At 47.1% G+C, this 22,518-nt stretch overlaps 2 protein-coding genes across 2 annotated transcripts; both read left to right on the plus strand.

Moving 5' to 3' along the window:
* The first annotated feature begins 2,395 nt into the window (after window positions 1–2,395).
* On the plus strand, window positions 2,396–4,504 carry LOC119385982 (glycine-rich protein-like). The gene is made up of 2 exons (XM_049414870.1): window positions 2,396–2,470; window positions 4,137–4,504. The coding sequence occupies exons 1-2, from the start codon at window positions 2,459–2,461 to the stop codon at window positions 4,413–4,415; spliced, it is 291 nt and encodes a 96-aa protein (XP_049270827.1). The 5' UTR covers window positions 2,396–2,458; the 3' UTR covers window positions 4,416–4,504.
* A 12,287-nt stretch (window positions 4,505–16,791) lies between these two features.
* LOC119393245 (neuropeptide-like protein 31) lies at window positions 16,792–18,909 on the plus strand. Its single transcript, XM_037660166.2, has 2 exons — window positions 16,792–16,949; window positions 18,532–18,909. The coding sequence occupies exons 1-2, from the start codon at window positions 16,938–16,940 to the stop codon at window positions 18,808–18,810; spliced, it is 291 nt and encodes a 96-aa protein (XP_037516094.1). The 5' UTR covers window positions 16,792–16,937; the 3' UTR covers window positions 18,811–18,909.
* The last annotated feature ends 3,609 nt before the right edge of the window (window positions 18,910–22,518 follow it).

The following is a 22,518-nucleotide window of genomic DNA, read 5'->3' on the forward strand; positions in this document are numbered from 1 at the left end:
CGCAGTTATCATCTAATGACAACGTCACACTGGCGGCAAAACAAGTTCTGAGTTACTTCCGAGGTTGCTCTAACGCCCTATCTTTTACTCATGAACTTCCGCTTGACAATTCCATTAGGTTTTTGGATCTTTTGCTTAATTTTAGGGCTGATGGACATTTGTGCTGGTGCTTTTCTCCCAGAAGCAAGAAATCCTTGTTACCCTACTCGTCCACGCACTCAAAAATTGTTAAGAGAGGGATCGCGAGTAACTGTTTCCGTAATGCACTGCAGAAGAGTTGCCACCACTGCGTTAAGTCGAGTTTTGACTGTCAGGTTGAGCGCTTGGAAGCAGCGGGTTTTCTCAGGCAGGTCTTGACAGCTGTAGCAGAAACGCTGCTGCAAAAGGTGAAAAGGCCGGCGAATAGACGTCCAGAACCAATTGATTCCCAGCGGAAGAGTGTTGTAGTGATGCCTTACATACATAAGGTCTCCCACAATGTGAAAAAAGTCGCTTTGAGACAGGGCGTAGATGTTGTCTTTTCGGCGCCTTGCAAACTTTCTGCGCTGTGTGCACGTGTTGCTCGCGGAAACACTAGCACTCCGGTGTGTTCTATTCGGCATAAAACCAAGTACACTACCTGCGCGAAACATGTTGTGTATGCGATTCCGCTAACATGCGAAAAAGTATACATCGGCCAAACTGGCCGATGCTTGAATGAATGACTGCGCGAGCACCACAATTCGTTGAACACGTCAGACGGGGCTAATCTTCCCCGCCACTGCCAGATCTGCGGTTGTGTGCCGCTGTTTTCCAATGTTAAGATTTTAGGTAGAAGTGGGGGCAAGGAGGAGCGCGAAATCCTTGAGGCTTATCATATAAACACGCACCGCGATGATTGTGTAAGCAGTACGTCTATTTCATTACTACAGAAGGAATGCGAGTTCCTGTCACTCTGGCGGTAGATTCTTGGCCGTTATGTAGGCCAATTTCTGCTTTTGTTTTTTCTTGTTTTGGGTTTTGGCGTCATGGTTTTACGTGATTAGCGCATGCGCCGTGGTTCTTCTGGGAGGTGCTGTCAGCTAATAAAGCACAGTTGCTAGTCCAGTCCTTGTGTGTATCACTTCTTCCCCTTGTCCGGCGTCTTTTTTTGACTGGTTTTTGCCTCAGCGTCATGTACCAACTGACCCAGACTTCGACGTTATTGCCTTAAATCTAGTAGTCGCAACCCAGGCAGATTGGGCATTCACTTTTAAATGCGTTAGTGGAAGTAGAGAACGAATGCCTGCGTTTGTCTACATTTTGTAGCGGCCTATTTTATGCCTGTCCACATCACCGTCATCGCCATCAGCCTATGCAGGACGAGGGCCTTTCCCAAAGATCTCCAATTTACGCGGTGCGGCACAAGCTGATTCCAATTTATGCCCGTAAATTTCTTAGTTTTATCATCCAACCTAACTCTGTCTCCCACGGCTAGGTTCCCCATCCCTTGGTATCCATTACGTCGTCCCAATGACTATTATCGGCCCAAGTATGAGCCAAGAACGAAATGTGGAAACGTCAGAAAATGACATTTATGCTTGCTTTTGACGGAAACTACACAGACGGTTCTCCTATTAAGACACCATGACGCATGTGTCCTGATATGATCGAAATTTACGAATCGACAAAACAGCTCATCTAAGCAGAGAAAAGCTTGTTAGTCTAGATGAATCACGTTGCACCTTCGAAAGTGTTTGAATCGATGTAGCTGCCGTCGCCGCACAAGTTCGTAACTAAGCGTCTTTGACGGAGAACACGGACGTTGTCCAGCTGGCTCCGGAAGCGACATCCGGGGAGAAGTTGTCGCAAAATAAACGATCAGGGTGCCTTCCTGCTCGCGTTCATAAACAGGGAAGCAGTCGGCACTACAGCTTCAGGAACTCGTACGCTGTCCCAATGGTATACACGCCCGCATTCCTCACTGTGCCGCCTCGAATCGGCCGTTTCGTCGTCACCTCTCCCCGAGACGGTTGTTCTGTTTCGCAAATGGAAACTCCGCCTCGCAGCCCATTAAGCGAAATTGAACAAACAGCGCAAAGACAAAAGCGGCGTCGCTGCAGTCGGAGCTCGTGTGGCCCCGGTGCCTTTCGGGTTGCTCGCACCCGGGCCCCAAAAGCGATCACTTTCTCTCCCCGCTCTCGGCGACGGGTCAAGCTCGGAACAAAAAAGGCGCAACCTTCACGCCTCCTTGGGCACACTAAACTCCAGGAAAACTGGAGTGTTATTAGGCAGCCAGCTGTTTGCTCCTTCCGAGGAATGCTGGAAATCGTAACACCAACGACCCCGTTGCGTGGGCCATACTACGGACCCCACGACAGGAAGCCCCGCCCAGGAACTTGCAGGCTGTATAAAAACGCAGCTCGTGCAAGACACGCTCTGTGTCCACTCATTTGCTTACAGTCCCGTTTCGGTTACCAGGATCGCGACAACTCGAAAGATGAAGCCTACGGTAAGCTAAGCTGCATCGATCCGTTGCACTGTCCACGTGTGTAGACGCTCGCATCAGGTTAAACAATTATCGGTTATTGCGGATAAACGCATACGTGTCGCTTCGCGTGCTAAAGGTGCGATAATGCTTACAAGATTCTTCATATAGGGTAACTTTTGCACTGCCATGAAACGCGAGGGCCGACGCAAAAATCCCGAAAGGCATTCTTGTGACGTCCCTCGACCACTGTTGATGAAAGAGAACACGGCCGAATGATGTGGAATCGAGCAAATACAGCTCGCAATACAGAACTTATTTGTTCCAAGATTTCGGGACTGCTTTTGCATGTGCAATGCTATACCACTAGGGCTGAGGATGTGCCGTGTCTCGGATTGCATGGACTTTCTAGCCAAGCTTACGGCTGCTTGAGGTTGGATGCGAGATTCGTTTGGCCATCTAGCAAGCCATAGCATTGTCTGGTGAGGCGTTTTACGCACCAACGTTGGTCAAGGGTAAGCAGCCCATGTGCCGTGCCTGTAGCCGGAAAGCTTGAGGGGAGGTATTCCACATCCTACATGGAAATGAACCAACTTGCTTTCACTTGTAACTTGTTTTCAATGTAATGTCTTCGCTATTTGTACGCGCAAGTCAACTCTTGTTCAAAAGCGCGTTAATGAATTGCAATCGCATAAACCCTATTTTCCTTTGCATGAAAGTTTACACTAACCTTCTGCGATCATGCCTATGCGATGTCTTTCTTTTTTGTTTTTTTTTCCTGCAGATGCGTCATTGTACGGTAAACAAGTGTAAGCGTAACAAGCAAATTATTATGAAACAATTAGAGCATCAACAACTTCTTCGGTATCTGCGACAATGTAATGATGCGAGCAAACATAATAGCTCACCAATCCTCTTGCCCGCGCCATCGTCGATTGAGTCATAGAACGAGACAATATAGGTCGGGCAAGTGCGCGCCTTCCTGAGTGCACCAAGAATAGATTAAAGTAGCGGAGGCCCCCAGATAGTTATCTTCAGGCGCGGTATAAAGGAGCCCATCCACAGCGTCACTAGCTTGCGCACCGCTCTCACGGTACTCGCCTCTCGTCACGGTCTGCTGCCTAAATCTTGGCGGTGAGAAATTTTCTTCCGCCTACTGCGTGTATCGTACCGAGTGCGCCGTAAACCCGTGACAGCCGAGTGTGAACGCAATGCTCTGACGCAATCGCGAACGGAAATTGGGACAAAGGGTGCGGTTACGAAAATCCTTGTCAAAAGTTGCAGAATCAAGCGCACCACTTAGTTTCCCTCTGTTCACGCGGCCCGCTCATTGTCTATGTGTTGACTTACTTAGGCGGGAATATTACGAGTTCGTTCGAACTTTACCGAAACCCATGCGTTCTTCCCTATTGACTCGAGCTCGAGTAGCATTTGTCTTGAACGCCTTCACCCCGATTAGCTAGATGGTGCGTCAACCGACCTTACGTAAATGAGACTTAAATAGAAATACAAAAGGGTCATAGGAGGCGGGACCTGTTTAAGCAAGCCAAATGTGTAACGTCCGTCGAGCTCCGAGTTTCACATTCATGTCATTGTTACACTGTTCAAACTGTGTTGTTGCGGCGTGTACCGTGCGCACCAAACAGGCAACAGTTCATGCCAATCTGTGTTCTTGTTTTTACATCTCCAGGTTCTTGTCGTCTTCTTTGCCCTGCTGGCCACGGCTATGGCTGGCTTTTATGGCGGTTTCGGCGGCATCGGTTACGGCGGCTACGGAGGATTTGGTGGCTACGGAGGCTACGGTGGATACGGATTTCGCGGTTTCCCAGTTGGGCGTGTGTTCTCCTACGGCTCCATCATAAAGCACGGTTTCGGCGGTTACGGTCTCGGCTTGGGCTACGGAGGATACGGCGGTTACGGAATCGGCTACGGAGGCTACGGAGGATTCGGCCGCGGCTTTTACGGATAACGTGTGCAAGTGTGCATATATCAAGCTGCTAGCCAGTGATCTGACAAGCGCAGTCACAAAGACGCATCCCGGACTTCTCTGTTGCGTGTCGACCAAGATGACACTCAGGTCCTACGTTTTCCCGACTCCCATGTACAATAAACCTGACATATGCAAACACTTGATCGTTCTTGTTAGCCCTTTGGAGGTACCACTGGCACGGAGACTACCATCACAACACCATATACTATAGTTGTCTTCGGCATATTGCAGTAGATTTTCTAGAGGAGGCCATTGAATGGTGATTAAAATGTACGATCATTTATAAGTACACCTGCACGTTCTCTGTTTATTATTAGGGTTTTTATCATTTCCTTGCTACAAGAGCAGCAAACGAAGACGCATGACAGAGTAATTTAGCACCCTGATAGTTAGCCAAATTAAAAGTCGTTGCTTCTGTAAGAAAAAAAAAATGAATACGTGTTATACCTATTCATATTGTAAAGCGCGGCACTGATATGGCGAGTACGGGACGGGGCGTAACACACACACAAGCACGTCATATCAGTTTCATGCTTTACAATATGAATATGTCACACCAACAAGGTCAAATATCTACCCTTGCCCAGTGTTATACCTTCTCCGATAGTTTCTTTAATTTTTTATTGACGGTACCTGGAATGAAAATACTTTCTTTTCCTCAGAAAAGCAGCGGGATAGTGGCAGGAAAGGCGGCAACTACGATGACCATCGCATAAAAATGATTTAAAAAAACGCCAGGCCGGCGCGGAATGCGCAGCACAGTCACAACGAAAGCTGAAAGAGCGGCATTTATAGATCCCGTTGTGAAATCTCTTGGGGTTGCAAATACAAGTACACTTGCAAAGTTCCCACTAAGCCATAAATAATAATTTTTGTGAAGTTTGGAAGCACCCACTGCGCCATTATTCGTCATTCTGCGGAGAAGCCAGGTACCCGCTACACATCCTTAAGGCATTATGTGCACTTTGTTCATGCGGCGGCTGATGACGATGAAAAATTACTGCTGAGCCCTTTGTTATGGGTTGGAATCTTTAAACGGCCCACTACAGGTACGTAATTCGCAATGTGTGACGCCCGGTCGTTATTTCACTCTCCCAGCACGCTATATAACATATGTTAACGTGAGAAAGAAAGAGAGAGAGAGGAGAATAACTTTATTGAGACCCCGAGGAAAAGGATCATGGGGGCCTTATGGGCTTCCTTGGCAACCAACAGAAGTGCACTTGCGAGGTGCCCACTACGCTATAAATCACTATAATTTTTGTGAAGTAAGGAAGCACCCACTAAGCCATTTTTCGTGATTCTGCGGAGAACCGTCGTACCCGCTAAACACCTGTAAGGCATTATGTTCACTTTGATGATGTTGTGCCTGATGATGAAGAATTATGGCAGAGCCCTTTGCAATGGGTTGGAGGCAGCCCACTCGTTGCGCAATTCGCATTGTGTGACGACTGGTTAGAGCATTCGCGTTGCGTGACAACTGGTTGTAGTTTTACTCTTCTACGACGCTATATTACATATATTTTAATGTGGTTCCTTCCCGACATGAAGCCTCTATAGAGTCTTTTTGCAAAGTATTTTCAAGCACCGGCATGGCTCTGAGGTAGAATACTGGGCTCCCACGCAGAGGGCCCAGGTTCGAACCTCGTTCATTGCTGGATATTTCTTATTATTTATTTCGCGGGATAGTGGTTACGGACACCGACGGCGGCGGCTGCGGACAACTACGGCGCCAAAAACGGCCCTTCTTGTGATATCATAACAGCTTTCACCGAAAAAAACTATATTGGTCATGTGGGAGCCTTCTGAATTCCGCAGAATGTCGTCTGAGTGTTGTTTGTCATAAAATTTATTCTGGGAGTATCGTTCCTCGTTTCAATACCAAATTTGGTGTAAATTTTTAAAAATGCAATAAGTCAGCACAATTTTTAATACATTTGAGATGGTCGCAAGAATTCCTGGGATGTTTGTCAGCCGCTGCGTGTTATCTTTTTCGAACACGCCGACCCCAGTATAGTGACTTCGGGCCAAAATATCACTCCAGTGCACCGCGGCAGTGCTCATACACTTGCAGCACTTCTTTTATCGCGAATCAAAAACTACTTTATCGCTTCTAGATGCATCGTCGCAGGGCATGTGAATAAGAACTGGTAACGATAATAAATGTTGGAGTTTTACGTGCCAAAACCAACACTATCATTACGAGGCACGCCGCGGTGGAAAGTTGCAGATTAATTTTGGCCACCTGGGGCTCTTATACGTGCACCTAAATCTAAGCACACAGGCGACTAGCTATTTCACCTCCATCGAAAATATGATTGCGTCGCGGCCAGAAATGAACACACAACCTTTGGGTGAGCAACCGAGTACCGTTGCCACTGTACCACCGCGGCGGCACCGGTAACAGGCCAGCGACCACACTAACCATGTGTTACTGTTAACTATAAACGAGGAGTTGAAGCGACTTTGCGCAAAGCCTCGTGTTCAATGGCAATGGTTAGCTTCCCCCATTATGACATCGATAGCAAGCTCCCTATACCTTGTTTCTTCACCGATCAAGATGTTAAGAGGGTGACATATTCAAACGTTCCTGCGTCGCCTGCATTGTGGCAGCCGCTATTGAGTCCATGCACTGGCACTGTAGCATTTTACGAGAACGCATAGACACGTGTTTTCGCGTGCAGTGAGCCTTGACGAAGGACGCGTGCCAATTAAACACTGCAGTCTCAATGAGACTAATCGTTTCTTAGTGCCTGCTTGCAAACTGAACACAAACAGCGAACGATTTTTACTGCCTTTCTTCAATCCCACAGTGAGCGGTAGTTGCTTGTTGTCCTTCAACACCATAAAAGAAAGAAAGAAAGAAAGAAAGAAAGAAAGAAAGAAAGAAAGAAAGAAAGAAAGAAAGAAAGAAAGAAAGAAAGAAAGAAAGAAAGAAAGAAAGAAAGAAAGAAAGAAAGAAAGAAAGAAAGAAAGGAATGGTCAAACACCAATGTCATAGAGAACGTTCCAGAACTTCGCTGATATATTGGGCTATCATGACACAAAAGAGGTAAAGCATTCCAGAAGTGTGGGTCGTTGGTCTGGTTGGTCAAACATTTGTAAAGGCAAAAAACAATGCGAAAGTAGACGTAGTACAAGCGAAGGAACCCACAGGACGAGCGCTGTCCTGTGTGTTCCTTCGCTTGTGTTGCGTCTCCTTTCGCGCTGTTTTTTTTTTTATTTACAAACGAGGTAAGCATGAGGTTTTCTTCGAAATATCTAAAAGTAGAACTACTGGACATCAATGGCAGCAGTGCCTGCGGAAAAAGAAATCAACTAACGTTTGAACACCATTTCTTGCAAGTAGCTAATTATTCTCATTGCGATGAAGACTTTCCCGGCATAATGCTTGGTTTGCATTGTATTTGTGCTAGTTGTAAGGCCTGCGTTGTGCATGCACGGAAGCAGTGTTTTGTGGAACATGGAATCTGAGCGCTCAGCAAACTGAAATTGGAGCGAGCACTTAGATTTAACACTTACCCGCCACACGCGACGAATGTATAACTCCCAGTTTTATGGTGTAATTTTTGACAAAAACGCTCACCAACATTGAATAATACCATTCACTGAAAACATTGACATATGCACAGTAACATATTTAAAAAATAGAGAATTATGAAATATGAAAAGAAGCTGCTGCATAAGCTGCCCTTTAGGAGTGGCAGTGTTGCTATACTTAAAGGTCTCACTCAGCTTTTATTTGAGCATCCAACCTATGGCGCGCAGAGGCTGCGTTTTGTAACGATCTATATTATATTAGCCATTCTACTTTTCACTGCGGCGAATGCACAATTGGGGCAATAACAGTGGTTCGACAGCGTTCGTGGCAATGAGAAAGAGCGAAAAAAAAATGAAAATAAAATGAAGCGGCATTCCTAAACACGGCTTTGATTGTTTTATTTTTTTCAGAAGTCGTGGATTTCAAAGCACATTTACGAACTGCGGAATTCCAGATTCAAACGTGTCCACGTCAAGGAAGGGCCGAAATTGTTTTGATTGTTTTGATAAGGCTATGGCTGCCCCGTAGTTTACATCATGAATATAATAAAACTTTGGCTCTTTTCTTAAGGCGAGAGCTTTGTATACCTCATGCGAACGTGACCTTGAACAAAAAGCCGGCGTCAGCGGCGTCAGAGATATGAAGCAAAAAATATCCCGTGACCATGCGAGCTGCGCGTTTACTTCGTCTCTGCGGCGTTCCCATGAGTAAAAAAAATAAAGGCGTTCCTCTCAAGCGTGGCTCGAGACGCACGCGCTGCGCCTTCATTTCGTCAGTGCGGCGTTCGCGTGACTAAAAAAATTATGCGCAGCTTCAACTGACTTAACTTCGCGAAGCGCGAAGGCTGATTAAACAGCGGAGCTGGTGGCATCAGCGCGTCTTTCCTCCGATTTCGCCAACGCTCGGCGCGCCCTTCCTCCTCTCTCTTCAACACCGCCTGCGCTCGAGCGCGCGCTACCACTGGCCGAATCCTTTCACCGGCACAGCCAATCGCGGTCTTGCTCTCTCATCCCCTCCACACTTTAGCGTAGTAGAATGCTTATTCTAGTACACTGTACTCAACACTAACTGTACCTCTGCGCCATAGCTTCGCCTTTGCTCTCCTCCTCTCTACCCAGCTTCACCATCTCCCCGTCGCTACCTGTTCTCTACCAGGTTCAACTCGCTATACTGGGCTTCCCTCTCACCCACTCAGCTTTACCCATGCTCTCCCTCTCGTCAGGCTTCGCTCTCGCAGTTGGGCTAGAAAGTGCGGACGACGGATTCCCAAGGATTTACCTCGGCTTTAAACAGCTCCCCTGCTAATAAAAACAGCGCTCGCGTGGTATAAAGTGCATGGTAATAGCCACACCGGATGGCTTTCGCCGTCGGGTCGTCTTAGGTGAATACATGGATCCTCTGAGTTTTTTTAGATGCGAGGCAGCTTAAGGCGGGGGCTTTGTCCATATATCCCTCCCGCGGTGTCTACACCCCCACTGCGCATGCACGCCCCTCCCCCTCTCTCTCATCTCCTACGCTCCCCCCCCCCCCCCCCCCCCCCCCCTCTCGCGCGCCTCATTCTCACCTGCGCAAGGCCGCGATGAGCGCCAGCGCATGCTTATTGCGATAGCAATTATATGGACAGTGTCGGCTGGATTTTGCCGTCGCCGTCGTCATGCACCGTATATGTATAAGTGTATATATATATATATATATAAAAGCCCCAAAGAAAAATAATTCAGAAAAATGCTTCCGAGGCGCGGAATCGAACCAGGGACCTCTTCCTCCGCAGCGAGTGGCGCTAGCCACTACGCCACGAAACGCAGATCCTCCACGTAGGTAACGGCGAGCGTTATATACACACACCCTTTACCGCTGGACAGACTCAGAGACGGCTGCGCTTATAAGCGTTTCTTCATTACCAGCGAGATGGCGTTAGGAGCACGACAGGCGCATTTAAAAGTCGTCAGCGAGCTCGCTCGCTTTTTATACTTGCGCAGGGAGAACCTTGCCCTTCCGCTGTCTGCTCGCGCGGTTTTCTTGTGCTGAGGGGAAGAGGGATGTTTCACGCTTTCACCGTGATGTCCGCGCTCATGTTACGCAGCGTACGAAAGCCACTCGAGCTCAAGGGACGCCGCTAAACGAACAAACAGAAGATGAGCGCGAACTATCAAGTGCCACAGCTCGACACTTGAAGCACGCTAGTTTCCTTCGCTGCTTCGGCCGCCTTTGCCACAGGAGCGCTGTTCAAACTGAGAGTATCCATTGGCGAGCCTCACTTCATATAACATTAGTTTCTTGCTATCGCATTCATTGCTTCGGCCTTGCCGCGAAACTGTGACCTTTTTTTCTAATTACAGCCTGCACAGTTTTTGTAATCAGTTCATATGTGTTTAAGCAAATGGCCATGAGTTACGGTAATCAGCACTGCTTGCGAGTGGCGGCTAACCGATAGTAAATGAGGAATACATCTGATCTGTTTCTTTAAGCACATCGTGTATGCATTGAGGCCCTCTCGCTTACTTAATACAGTAGAACCCCGCTGATACGTTTTCTGCGGCACCGAAAAAAAAAAAGAAACGTAAGAGCCGAGAAACGGCAAAAAATGAGAAATTATAGTAGTGGCGAGAAGCTCACAATTTTATTTCAAGCCTGTCGCTTGAAGAAGTTTTGCAGCGTTGCCTGGCTCATTTTCTCACGCCAGATCAGTACAAGGCGTCTCTGAAGCACCTTCAGTGTCATGTGGCTTTCGGCGTCGTCAATGCGTGGAAATCCCCGCAACAAATCCCGCGCTGTTAAGACCGATTAAGCCGTTAGCTCCGGCAACTGCTCCACCTCCTCAACTTCATCACTGACGCATGCATCGGTACACTCGGCCACGATATCGTCGATGGAGAAAATGGCGGAGGTGACAACGGCAGCGTAATTGCTGTACGCGATGCCGTCAGAGCGAAAATCATTTCCTACAATAACGATAGCGATGAGTCCACCCGGGCACCCACTCCACGCAAGCAGGATTACTCCGGGCAACAAACTAACCTTGAAGTCCGTACTTTTGCTGAATGCGTCAAAACCAATTTTTAGCACCCGAACGAGTCATAGAAGTCATGTTTAGATGAAGAATACAGATCCCTGAGGTCATGTTTCTGGTGGCGGGAATTTAAAATGCATCATAGATGGCGCCCTCACCGCTTCTGGTTGCCAATTCGATCACCAGGTGGACAAAGCCAAGCCACGTGAAAAGTCAACATGGCCGCCTGGGCCGGTTCGCATCACACAATGCGGGAATGGTCCCACAGTTGCTACGTCTCAACGGGGTACCAAATGCATTTGATCCTATGGGAGCTATGCCGTGGCCGGCCGAAAACGACGTAACAGCCGGTAAAACGCAGCACCCGGGAACGTAACAGCGGCTTCTGTATTGCAATGTGTTTTAACGCGATAGCGTTAAAGAGCTCGTTTCGCAGAAATTTCGGTGTCGGTAGCGTGAGAATCGAATCCAGGCCTTTTGCGTGGCAAGCAGCTGTTCTACCACGGAGCTACGCCATTGCTTGAAACTGCTTAGAAAAAAAAAGAAAACACTACATGAATATCACGTTTGGGAGGAGTCTCCTTAACGCATGTACTATTTCGTGGAAGAAGCGTTGAATCACGCCAGGCGTAAGAACATGTGAACTGCGCAACGAGTGGGTGTTTTAAAGGCCCACCCATGACAACGCGCTCAGACATAATTAATCATCATTTTCAGCAGTGGCGGAGGCAGAATTTTTTTTCCGGGGGGGGGGGGGGTATCCTTTTTGACCCAACATTGGGTCTGGGCAGATAAATGGTTTCGAGTGTCATTTGGGCTCTGTATCCCATGGGGAAAAAAATTCGAGGGTGTGGCACGGGCCCGGTGTGCCCTCCCCCCTGGCTACGCCACTGATATTCAGCAACAGCATGCGCAAAGTCTGCAGGTGCGCGTGGCAACTTACGGACGCGTAGTTAGTATACTTCGCCGATTGGCAAAAGGAATAATTATGGCGTAGTGGGCACATCGCAACTGTATACTTGTAGCAGGCATTTAGGATAGTTTGAAACGCCCAAGGTTGCGCGCACAGATGTTCGTTTCCTTGCATCATGGTTGAGGCGGCCCGATCACGCTATCGCGTTCTACTCTGGAAGGCGAAGCTCAAGCGCCTTCCAGGTTTTCCAAGTTTTCATCCGCAGAGCAAGCAATTCAGATTCCAAGAGCTTACTTGAGGGTGTGCTTGTGAAAAAAACTTACGAAAGCTTCTCGGCCGCTTCAGCTCGGGCTGTGCTACGGACGCAGTATACGGTCCATGCAGAGTGCTTCCGTACAAGGCGTACAGAGCAGACGAAGTTCAGGTTTCTCAGACGCCATCCTTGCACGCATATACGGCTCATTCATTCCTGAAACGACGAAAGCAGTCGCCTCGTTACTGTCGCCGATATTCAGTCGATATTACATTAGTAGCAGGAAGTAAAGAAGATTTGAAAACGCTAGTTCTGAAGGTAAAAGAAGAAAACGAGAAGGCTGCTCTTTTTCTAGGCATAAAAAAAGACTAAGTTTGCGACAGCAGGTGAGGCTTAAAACATTGTTTTCCTAGAATCCACAGTACGCACTTATAGTAGCTCTACAAAACGAATACAACGAGTAGCAATATTAGCAGAGAGAGCAATGGGTGGATTGCGAACGATTTTGCAAGACAAAGATGTCAGCCTCAAAACCAAAATTCGCCTTATAAAGGCCCTGGTCTTTGCCGTGGTAATCTATGTTCATACGTCGTGCACCTTGCCGAAAAATTGAATAAAAAAGAAACTAGACTATATTTAGCTCTTGCGCAGGCGTACTCTTCTCAGAATTCCACACACTGCTAAATGAACAAATATCTGGCTCCTAATAGACACAAATCCTGAATCTTCTTTCGAATCGAAGGTAATGGAACAAAAGCTTTCATATTTTGGCTATGTCATGCGAGCTACCAGTTCTATGGGGTGGAAATTAAGGTTAGCCATAATGGAACGTAAGAAAAATGAGGCCATCTGCGCACACGATAGTTAGATGGTACTCTAGATGAAATGAAGAACAGCCTCGATGAACTTAAAGAGCCTTTATTAAATAGGCGTCACTGGCTGTCATATACTCGGGGTGTCACCAGGAGTCGCTAGCACTCGACGACACTTAACTGATTGCGCGCTAAGAAATTGTCGGCATTTCAGTTACAAGATTCACTTTCTATGGTTCCATTGTGCTTAGCATAATGCCACGTGGTCGTGCCGTTGACGAAGGCCCCTGTCGGCGTGTTCAAGACGAAACTCTTTATTCGGGCAAAGTTGTGCCCAGGAGGAGGAGGAGGAGGAGGAGGAATAAACTTTTATTGAGACCAGCAATTTGTTTGGCTGGGCCTAGGCCTCCCACGTGGGGACGTCGAGGTCTTGCCTCTCCGCCGCCTCGCGGGCCTGCTGGGTCGCCCAAATTGTGCCCAGGAAATGAAAATTTAAAGTACAAGCAATACACGCTGTATACTGATCGTGGCAAGCACTGTGTGTCGGTCGTCGGATAACCTGATCTGCGGTACAATGCGTCGACCACTCAACCTTTATACGCATAGACGTGCGCAGGGTTCCCCTTCAGAGGGGGCGAAGGCGGGCGAAGGTTCATCGCAGCGCCCCGCCCCCTCCCTATTAAGTCAATGTATGGGGCAGACTTTGCGCCCCCCCCCCCTCTTAGGTGACTAGGGGGGGGGGCGCCCCCCCCCCCCCCTGCGCACGCCTATGTTTATACATGTGGCATCGAATATTCGGGCCTTATCTCTGGCGGCCGTGTTAGTTCCAGAATAAATTCCACTGTTCGCGTTTGCGCGCTCAAGCCTATCAGATTATTGTAAAACAATCTGGAAGGTTCCGAGACATTCGGGCGTGGTGTGCGCAAGGCAGTGGTTATACGTGTAACGGACCGGTTACATAAAAATAGTAAAAGAAGCCCGCGTGGTAATAACACAGAGGGAGAAATAATGAACGATGAAGGAAGAACGACAAGTGGACGAATACGTGGTGCCGCGTAAGTGTGCTTTCATCGTCGTTCGTTATTCTTTCCGTCAGTGTTACACTATAAGCGCCATTCAACCATGAACGCTCACCAACTAGCCCCGTTCATTGCTTTACGATATACAAAATTCAGCTGTTGGTTGAACCATAGTCCTTCAATACTTTTCGAACTCACCAAAGAGTTCACCGAGGTGAAGAATGCTGAAGTGAGGAACGTTCCTCATAGCACTAAATATAATGTTGCGATGTCCTATCCTCCAGCCTTGCGCTTGGCATCCAAGGTTATATAATGACTGAGGATGAGTGGTCGTGAGCGTGAGCAGACAAGGTGGCCGTGCAGGGACGACATATAACTAGGCTTAAACTTTGCAACTTATTAACATAAAGAGAGAACAAATGATGAGAGGGTAAGAGTCCGGCGGGGCGGTAATATGTCCCTTCTCGGCGGAGTTACCAGTTGCTACCGAGCTAGCAAGCAAATAATCATCACAAAAGAAGCCCCACCAAAAAGTGGCGCGTCTTTCACAAAGAAGCGGAAATTTAATTCATTTTCCCATTCTTCAAAATATTTTTAATTATAACAAAAAATATCACTCAAATACGAAAGGGTGTTGAAAAAAAGTCACCTTGGTTATTTTGTACAGCTAAAATATGCGCACCTATGAACGAAAGCACATGTTTACTTTTTAGCATTGTCTCCATGGTTGTCTCCATTCAGTTAAATGCATGTTTGCCAGTGCATGATTAACGTTACTAGTTGATTCCTCCCACGTATGTTTGACTTCAACACTCAACTACTCAAAGTCATCGACAAACGCGCTATTGCTGAACGTGATGATCACTAAAATAAATATATTTGCTGAGAAAATGCAAAAAAGCCAAAAAACGTGACGAGCGACTGGAAAATTCTACAAGCGACTCTGTGAAATAAAAGAAGCCCAAATCCGCTTATTATAAAAGGAACTAGCAACTCTGCTTGTGAGGCCTCCCAATAGTCCTTAGTTTTTTTAAACGGGAAACTCGCACTGGTTACGAGGTTTTAGCTTTGTTCATTTTCTTTAAATTGGTGGTCGAGTGTTTACACAGCAGTGGTACCCGTATACGGGTCATTGCCTCCTCTCAGGTGAGCGAGGGGGGTCCTTCAATCACCAGTGGTCGCAACTGCTTCCTCCCCTTGTGGCGAACGTAGGGGACCTTCTCTCACCGGTGGTGCCAAAGCCTCTCTTTGGGACCAACGGAAGAGGCTCCGCAAATATAGAGTTGATATCAGCTGGTATTCCGTCACACCCCAGAAACACAAAACGTGATTCACGCACCAAACATGTAGACGTAAGGGTGAATCGTAACAGGATGTATTTCAGAAATATCAGGTTGAACTATATCAGGTTGGAAATATCAGAAATATCAGGTTGGACTAACACCTAGTGCCGAATGCTTTACTGCTAATGAAAGTTAAAAAAAAAAGAACTTCATTCGGTAGGACGACTATTCAAACGAACAGCTTTGAAATATGTAAAATGCGATGATTCGCCAAGAGTCTTGGTTGGTTCCCGTTGAAAACTTGAAGCATAGATATTATGATGACCTAATGGCAAAATGATCTGAGGCGAAATGCACAAATAAACATAGTAGCACGGTTCATTCGCTCGTTATAAAAATAAGAAAAGATATTGAGGCGAGAATTTCTTATCGAAAACCATGCGATCCGTATTTGAAAACCAGAATGCTCACATTTCACTTCTCCATACTAATTTATGACGAGCTGCAAACGTTTCACGTATGCATAAAACGATGAACAAAGGCGATAACTTTTGCAGAATTAAGCACACTGGTGCTTAATTTATTGTTGAAATTTTCATCCAATTTTTCCGAGCCTGCGATAGTTTACTGATTCAGCTTCGCTTTCATTTTTCTTCCGCTGCTCACTTTTGCTGTTTCAGCATAGTGTAACGTGACGCAGGTTCGGGTAATATTTTATTAGTTTGGTGCACGCAAGAGCTGAACAGAGGAAGCGAAGCTTCCAGTTGATTGAACGCAACGTTGCGAAAGTGTAGGGCAAGGGGCCAAACAATTGACTCTTGGCTCGATCTGCCTTTCGTGCAAAGGTTCAGCGTTCCCGTACCACGCACTGACTGGCAAAGCAGACTTAGACATACTGCAATTTGGCATAGGAGCTCTGACTGAACTCGGCTATCGGCCGTCGTTGCTCACGCATCTGGCACGAGGAAATGGAAGAAAGACGAATTTTTCGGCATTTGCGTTGCCCATACAACACTAAAATCGACAAAAAGAGAGTCGCCGAATTCTCAGTGCCACCGAAAACCAGTCCAGTTGTAAGTTTGAAACCGATCCGCGTGTTCGGAGCTGGTCGTGATTGAAGAGCAGTTCACCCCCCCCCCCCCCCTCCCTCCCTGCTTTTCCTTCTTCGTGTGGTTCACAGTAGGTGGCGTGAAGAAAGGCTTGCATAACCTTCACGCTTCAGTCAGCAAGAATCTCGAAGGGGAGGGAAAACTAAAATAGAGACCCGCACGAGTGCGTGCAAACGCCCCGGGGGCGACCGGAACCCTAAATTACGAGGATAAGGTTACCCTCCACTTTCAGAACCCACACACCTTGCGCGAACGACGGTCCTTTCTTTTTTTTTTTTCTCTCGATCGCGTTTAGCGTGACGTGTACCTTCGTGTGGCCGACTCCACGCTTCGACCTGCGCTGGATACAAAAGAAGTCGCGGAACGTGTTTCTTTTTTCTTTGTTCCTCTCTCCTTCTGCAAGACATGTGCAGAATGCAGACCTGCAGGATCGACTTCTTTGCGAGGGAACCCAGGGCCCTGAGGGGGGCGGTGCCGTAGGGGTGATACCGCTGTATAAAAAGGCCCCGAGGTGAGTGCTGAGTAGTGTCACTGCCTGCAGAGCCAGTAGCAAGCCCAACCATGAGGTCCCTGGTAAGACTCTCGTGTCTCCGCACCGTTTTGCTCGCTGCCGGCGCATCGTGTGGAATACGTGCACTCGGAAGACCGCTGACCCCTTCGTCTCCGCACTGGATACTGAAGTCGTTCGGCGAACATGCATCCAGTTCGCCGTTCGACTCTCGCGTTCATTAGCGGCGGTTTTCTCCTATTTTGCTTTCCTGGCTTGTCACTTCCCGTGTTGCTTGTACTTTGTCTCGACCTTCCAGAGAACGCTTCCTTAACTCAAGACCTAGCGTTAAGGGAGCTCTCTGAGTCATAAGTGCCGAATTCATCTCTGTTCCTCTTGTTTCTTTTGCCGCTGTCATGCAAAAGTCAACGTAACTTATAACCAACATTTCGTCATCTGGCTAAGTTATGAAGTGACCCTTTAGCCTATAGGATACATTCACTGGCCAGTAGCCGTTGAACTTAAAATTTTGATTTGATTTGTAGGTTGGTAATGCACTTCTTTTACTGGCTAGATTGTGCAGAAGCTATCATATATCCGTTGTTTGTTCTTGTTTTAATGTAGAGTTCATTGTCACTACTTAACTCTATGCCTCGAATAACCTGAGGAAAAATTAAGAAAACTTTTCGTTAGTAAGGACTGTTTGCCAGTGTTCGCTTACCTTTGTGGTTGGCTGTCATATAGTCTTCCTAAAAGTAGATCATCAAGCGTCTTGTGAAGTCGGGCCCTGGACCCTTTAGTTACTAGAACGCGAGTCATTACGCATTCCACGTATAGTTTCTACGCACATTATCTTTCTTGGTTATCTAAATCATAACATTAGTGATACTTGCTGTGATCAACCAACGAATGTACAGTCAGCTTATTTGCAGGAAACGACAGCTGCCCTTTAAGTTATGATGCTTAGTTTTATCGCAGAGAGCAACAGCCCATAACTTTATGATATCCCAAACAATATCTAAGAAGAGACGGTCGATAAGTAAAATCAGTAACGAGATAATAACGAAATAATCGACTACAGCCTCCACCATGTCCTCTAAAAAGCTCTCAGAATTATTTTGCGGGAAGTTATTTCTAGTGAGTGCCATATAAGGTCTAAATAAATAAACAATATATAGACATCCCATAGGTTCTGGGGTCTTACCTGCCAAAATCAAGATATAACAATGAGGCACGCCGTACTGTGGGTCTTCGGATTAATTTTGGTAACTAAGCAAAAAGCATCGACTGTCTGTGATGATAAGCTTATCAACTTCAATATGAGCATTATATTCAAGTGCGTGCCTTAAAGGCTTCGTCAACTTGTATGACATGCATAGCTGCATAGAATTACCTAAAACGCAGTTAACGCATTATATAAAAGACGATCGCAAACGTGTAAGTGCAACCAGCCGCACTGAAGACCGCTTGAGAAACGCCAATTCGTATAGGCTAGTACCCTGTCACCTTTGTGTCCTGTATAAAACTCCGTAGCCGCTATCTGTAATTCATGTCTATAGTAGCCTATCCAGGAATAAACTTTAACTCGAATATTTAGTCGGCAGCGTTGCAAGTTAGTCTTTTCACTGTCTACCACAGCTTTCACTATCGCTTCAACGCCTCTTGCAGATCGCCGTCGTCTTCTTCGCCCTTGTTGCCACCGCCTTCGCCGGATACTTTGGAGGCTACGGCGGTTACGGCGGATACGGTGGCTACGGCGGCTATGGAGGGTATGGTGGCTACGGCGGATACGGTGGATACGGCGGCTATGGCGGCTACGGCGGACATGGCTACGGCTACCCAGTCGGCCGCGCGTTCGCCTACCATACGCACATCAAGCACGGATACGGCGGTTACGGTGGATACGGACTCGGTGGATATGGTTACGGACACGGATACTACGGCTGAAGACACGTTAGGCTGACGCGAAGTCTCTCTCATTCTGGGCCAAAAAAATTCTCATTAAGAATGTTACTTCGCCGAAAATAAAATCTCAGCGAACACACATTTTGACTTTGTCTGATTTACAGGATATAAAAGGTGATGAATGTCCCCTGTGTGAACATCAAAATTGTACTGCAAGATTGTTCTACAGACATCCGGCCAAGGGCAACTCTTCTCTAGCATTCACGCCTCAAATCGCTCATGTAAGGCCTAGCAAGACAATGTTGAGAAGACGAACGCTTGAAGTGAATAACAGTTGTCGAATAAGGAATGACCCTGATGCAAATGTTTCAACAAGGAGACATTATCAGGACTTGTCTCTCGACCAAAACAAGGCCCCTTGCTTCAACCTTTGCTCCAGAAGCATTCCTTCAAAGATCACATGCACCCAATGGCTTGAAGAAAAGCCGGTCATTCGCAAGCAAGGAGCCATGATGCATACGCACAAACACGACGGTCACAGGGGAGTATTTGCATGAACTGTGTTTCACGATGTCTGCGCAATGACATAACACACAAGGAATGAAGCGAAATTCTTTCAATATTACGCTCTCTGTCGCACTCGCGCGTGGCTAATACAACGAGAGATGGTGTCTTTCTGACTTTCTGATGCCTCTAAAGCAGAGGGAAAAAAATCCATTTTTGGCATATCAGGCCTGTCAATGTCATAATAATAATTGTTGGGTTTTTACGTCCCAAAACCACTATGTCAGTATGAGAGATGCAGTAGTCGATAGCTCCCGAAATTTTGACTACCTGGGGCTGTCTAACGTGCACCTAATTCAAAGCACACGGGCCTCTAGCATTTCGCCTCCATCGAAATGAGGCCGGGGTTTGATCACGTGGCCGTCGGGTCAGTAGTCAAGCACCATAACCACTAGACCACCGTGGCGGGTTTATTATTGTCACAAATGTTCTTTTCAGCTTTGAGAAGGATTCATATATGACCAGCAAAATGAGAGGCCGACTGGTACCTGGTATTACATTATAGCCCCCTTACCCAAAAAGAAACAACAGTTACAGAAATCACAGGTGGTTTTCAACAGTTACAAATGTTCTTCCGAGACCCGCAGTGCGTTCAGCTATAAAGAAAGTGCGTTCAGATATAAAGAAAGAGAAATAGAGAAATTCCTGGCGAAAAATATTCTTCACAAGGCGGGATTCGAACCCGCGCACTATCGATCCGAAGGCGAACGTCCTAGCCACACGGCTATCCAGGCACGCGAGCCGAGTAAAGAATAGCATTGTATAGTACAGTGCAGCAGTAGGGTGGGAAAGGAAAGTGGGCCTGAGGAGGACAGATGTGATGGTGAGGAGGAGGGGAGAGAGCACAGGATATCACAAAAAGAATGAGAAAGAGAGAAATAAATAGAGTGAGAGATAAAGAAAGAAAAGGATAGAAAGGAGGAGGAAAGAAGCAAGAAATAGAGACGGAGAGAGACAGAGAGAGAAAGTGATCAGAGAGCACGAAAGATAGAAAGAGCAAGAAAGCGAAAAAAATAGAGAGAGATATAAATAAATACAAATAAACAAAGAAAAATGACAGAAAGAACAGAGAGAAGTCTCAAAGAAGAAGAAAAAAGCGAAAATTTGCCAGGCTTAGGAAAACAGCAAGAGCCAGGACTACATAGGTGCCCATCAGCTGCGTTATCTCTTTAGCATTCCGCCACCAGTGGATGGATAGAAAAAAACTATTTCGTATCCGGCGTGTTTGAGGGCTGGGCTCCCGCCTAGGTGTCGGCTAGAAGGTCTTGCCTCCTAGCGGCTTCCTCAATAATTGTTGGGGTTTAACATCCCAAAACCCCGCTATGATTATGAGAGACACCGTAGTGAAGGGCTCCGGAAAGTTCGACCACCTGGGGTTCTTTAACGTGCACCTAAATCTAAGCACACGGGCCTCAAGCATTTTCTTTTTCATCGAAAATCATCGGCCCGCTGGATTGCTCAAAGCTCATCGTCCAGAGCTGAGCTGAGCATCGCGGGCCGCCAACGAGCGCGGAGGCTGTCGGTGGAGGCCGCGTTCTCATCCCTGGCATTCCCTGGCATTCCTGGCATTCCCATGGGATATGTTCTAAGGTAGCTCGTGCTTCACAATCTTTGCATTGATCTGTCGTGTATATATCTGTATATATAACATGTAGTAGCGCGCTAGTCTTATATGACCTGGTATCCAGTGCAAGCTGCGCAAATGTTTGTGCTAATCCCTTCGCCCAACTGAGATAGCCATTGTAGATGGACTCTGACAGAATTTCTGACACGCAGTCAAACAAGATGGCTTCTGCGCCGCAAGAGCGGCATAAGTTAACTTCAATAGCTATCACTGTCGAACTATTGTGTCCGACACTTCGACGTCCGTCATGTGGTCAACATTAACTGACAGTTCATCAACTACGGCTTCTATTTTCTAAGCTCCATTTAGTGCTCACTGTCATGCACGATCTTTGGTACGCAACTTACTCGCATAGAACCCTAAGAGTGAAGCTGTTTGCCGTGGGAGAAACCAGGGTCCATATTCACAGAAGTGCCTTACGCGATAATTGTTCGCAAAAGACATTTTTCAGCCAATCCTGATGCTACGCATATCACTAGCGAGCGCAGCTGCCCAATGGCAGAGAACACTTTTGAAAGAAAAGCTTCGCGCATTCGGCCCCAGAATTGTGAAGTGTGCGAATGGTTTTACTCATTTTAGTGACTTTTTTACTTATCTTGCTCCTGTTTATCACCGAGGCCTAGTTCATCTGCCTTTCACGTTTCCTTCGTTGCTCTCATGTGGATTTGAATTTCTCTTCTTCAGTTTGGCTAATCACCACAGTTGTGCGCAAGGTTGACCATTAGGGTGAGCCGAGTGTGACCGTAGCGCCCCACTCCCACCCTACAGCCCCCCGGTGGTCTAGTCTGAATTAAAAAAAAAAAAACAAGCTTCGCAATGGACGCAAAAATGAAGACGAAGTGATATCGTGCTTCTCCCAACGGCCTGCCGTTGTTACCAGGCTTTTCGGGAGTGAAGGTTGAAAGTGAACAGTCCGTGGAATGTAACAGGCCCTTGGCTTCCATTATAGTAAAAAGCTGTTTTGTCAAGATGTCAGACCGTCACGTTTAGAATGCTACAGACCAGGTCTTATCCTAGTGTATCGTTCATCACCATCGTCTCTTCGGAGGCTTTCGAGTCTGCCTGCCCTGGCTGCGGGGAGGTTATTAACTTTGGACATATGCTCCGACGGTGCCCCTCGTTACGGGGCCCTAGTCGGCTCACAGAAGAGGATTGGGACTCCGCCTTACGAAGTTCAGAGTTTCTACCGCAACTACGAGCTGTCCAGAGAGCCCACGATGCGGAGGTGAGGCTAGGCCTCCACGTGGCCACGTGGGAGCGGCCCGCGGCGTTGCTCTAAAGGAGTAGCGTTTCTCAGGACCTAAATAAAGGTCTTTGTCTGTCTGGCTCTCTGTGTCGTCTTAACTCCGTACATTAAGCAATGACAGAACAGGTGCGACTGAATAAAGATTACAGATATGGGGCAGACTTGGGCGCCCCCCTTTAGATGACTAGGCGATGCCCCCCCCCCCTCTCCCCGTGCGCACGCCTACGCTAACCACACAGCATGCTTAGTCTTTCTTTCGTTTAGTTCGGTGCTCTTGGAAGCCAGAAATGTTCGCTCCATCTTCACACCAGAAGTT

Source organism: Rhipicephalus sanguineus, chromosome 1 (genome assembly GCF_013339695.2).
Source record: "Rhipicephalus sanguineus isolate Rsan-2018 chromosome 1, BIME_Rsan_1.4, whole genome shotgun sequence".
Classification (NCBI taxonomy): Eukaryota; Metazoa; Arthropoda; class Arachnida; order Ixodida; family Ixodidae; genus Rhipicephalus; species Rhipicephalus sanguineus.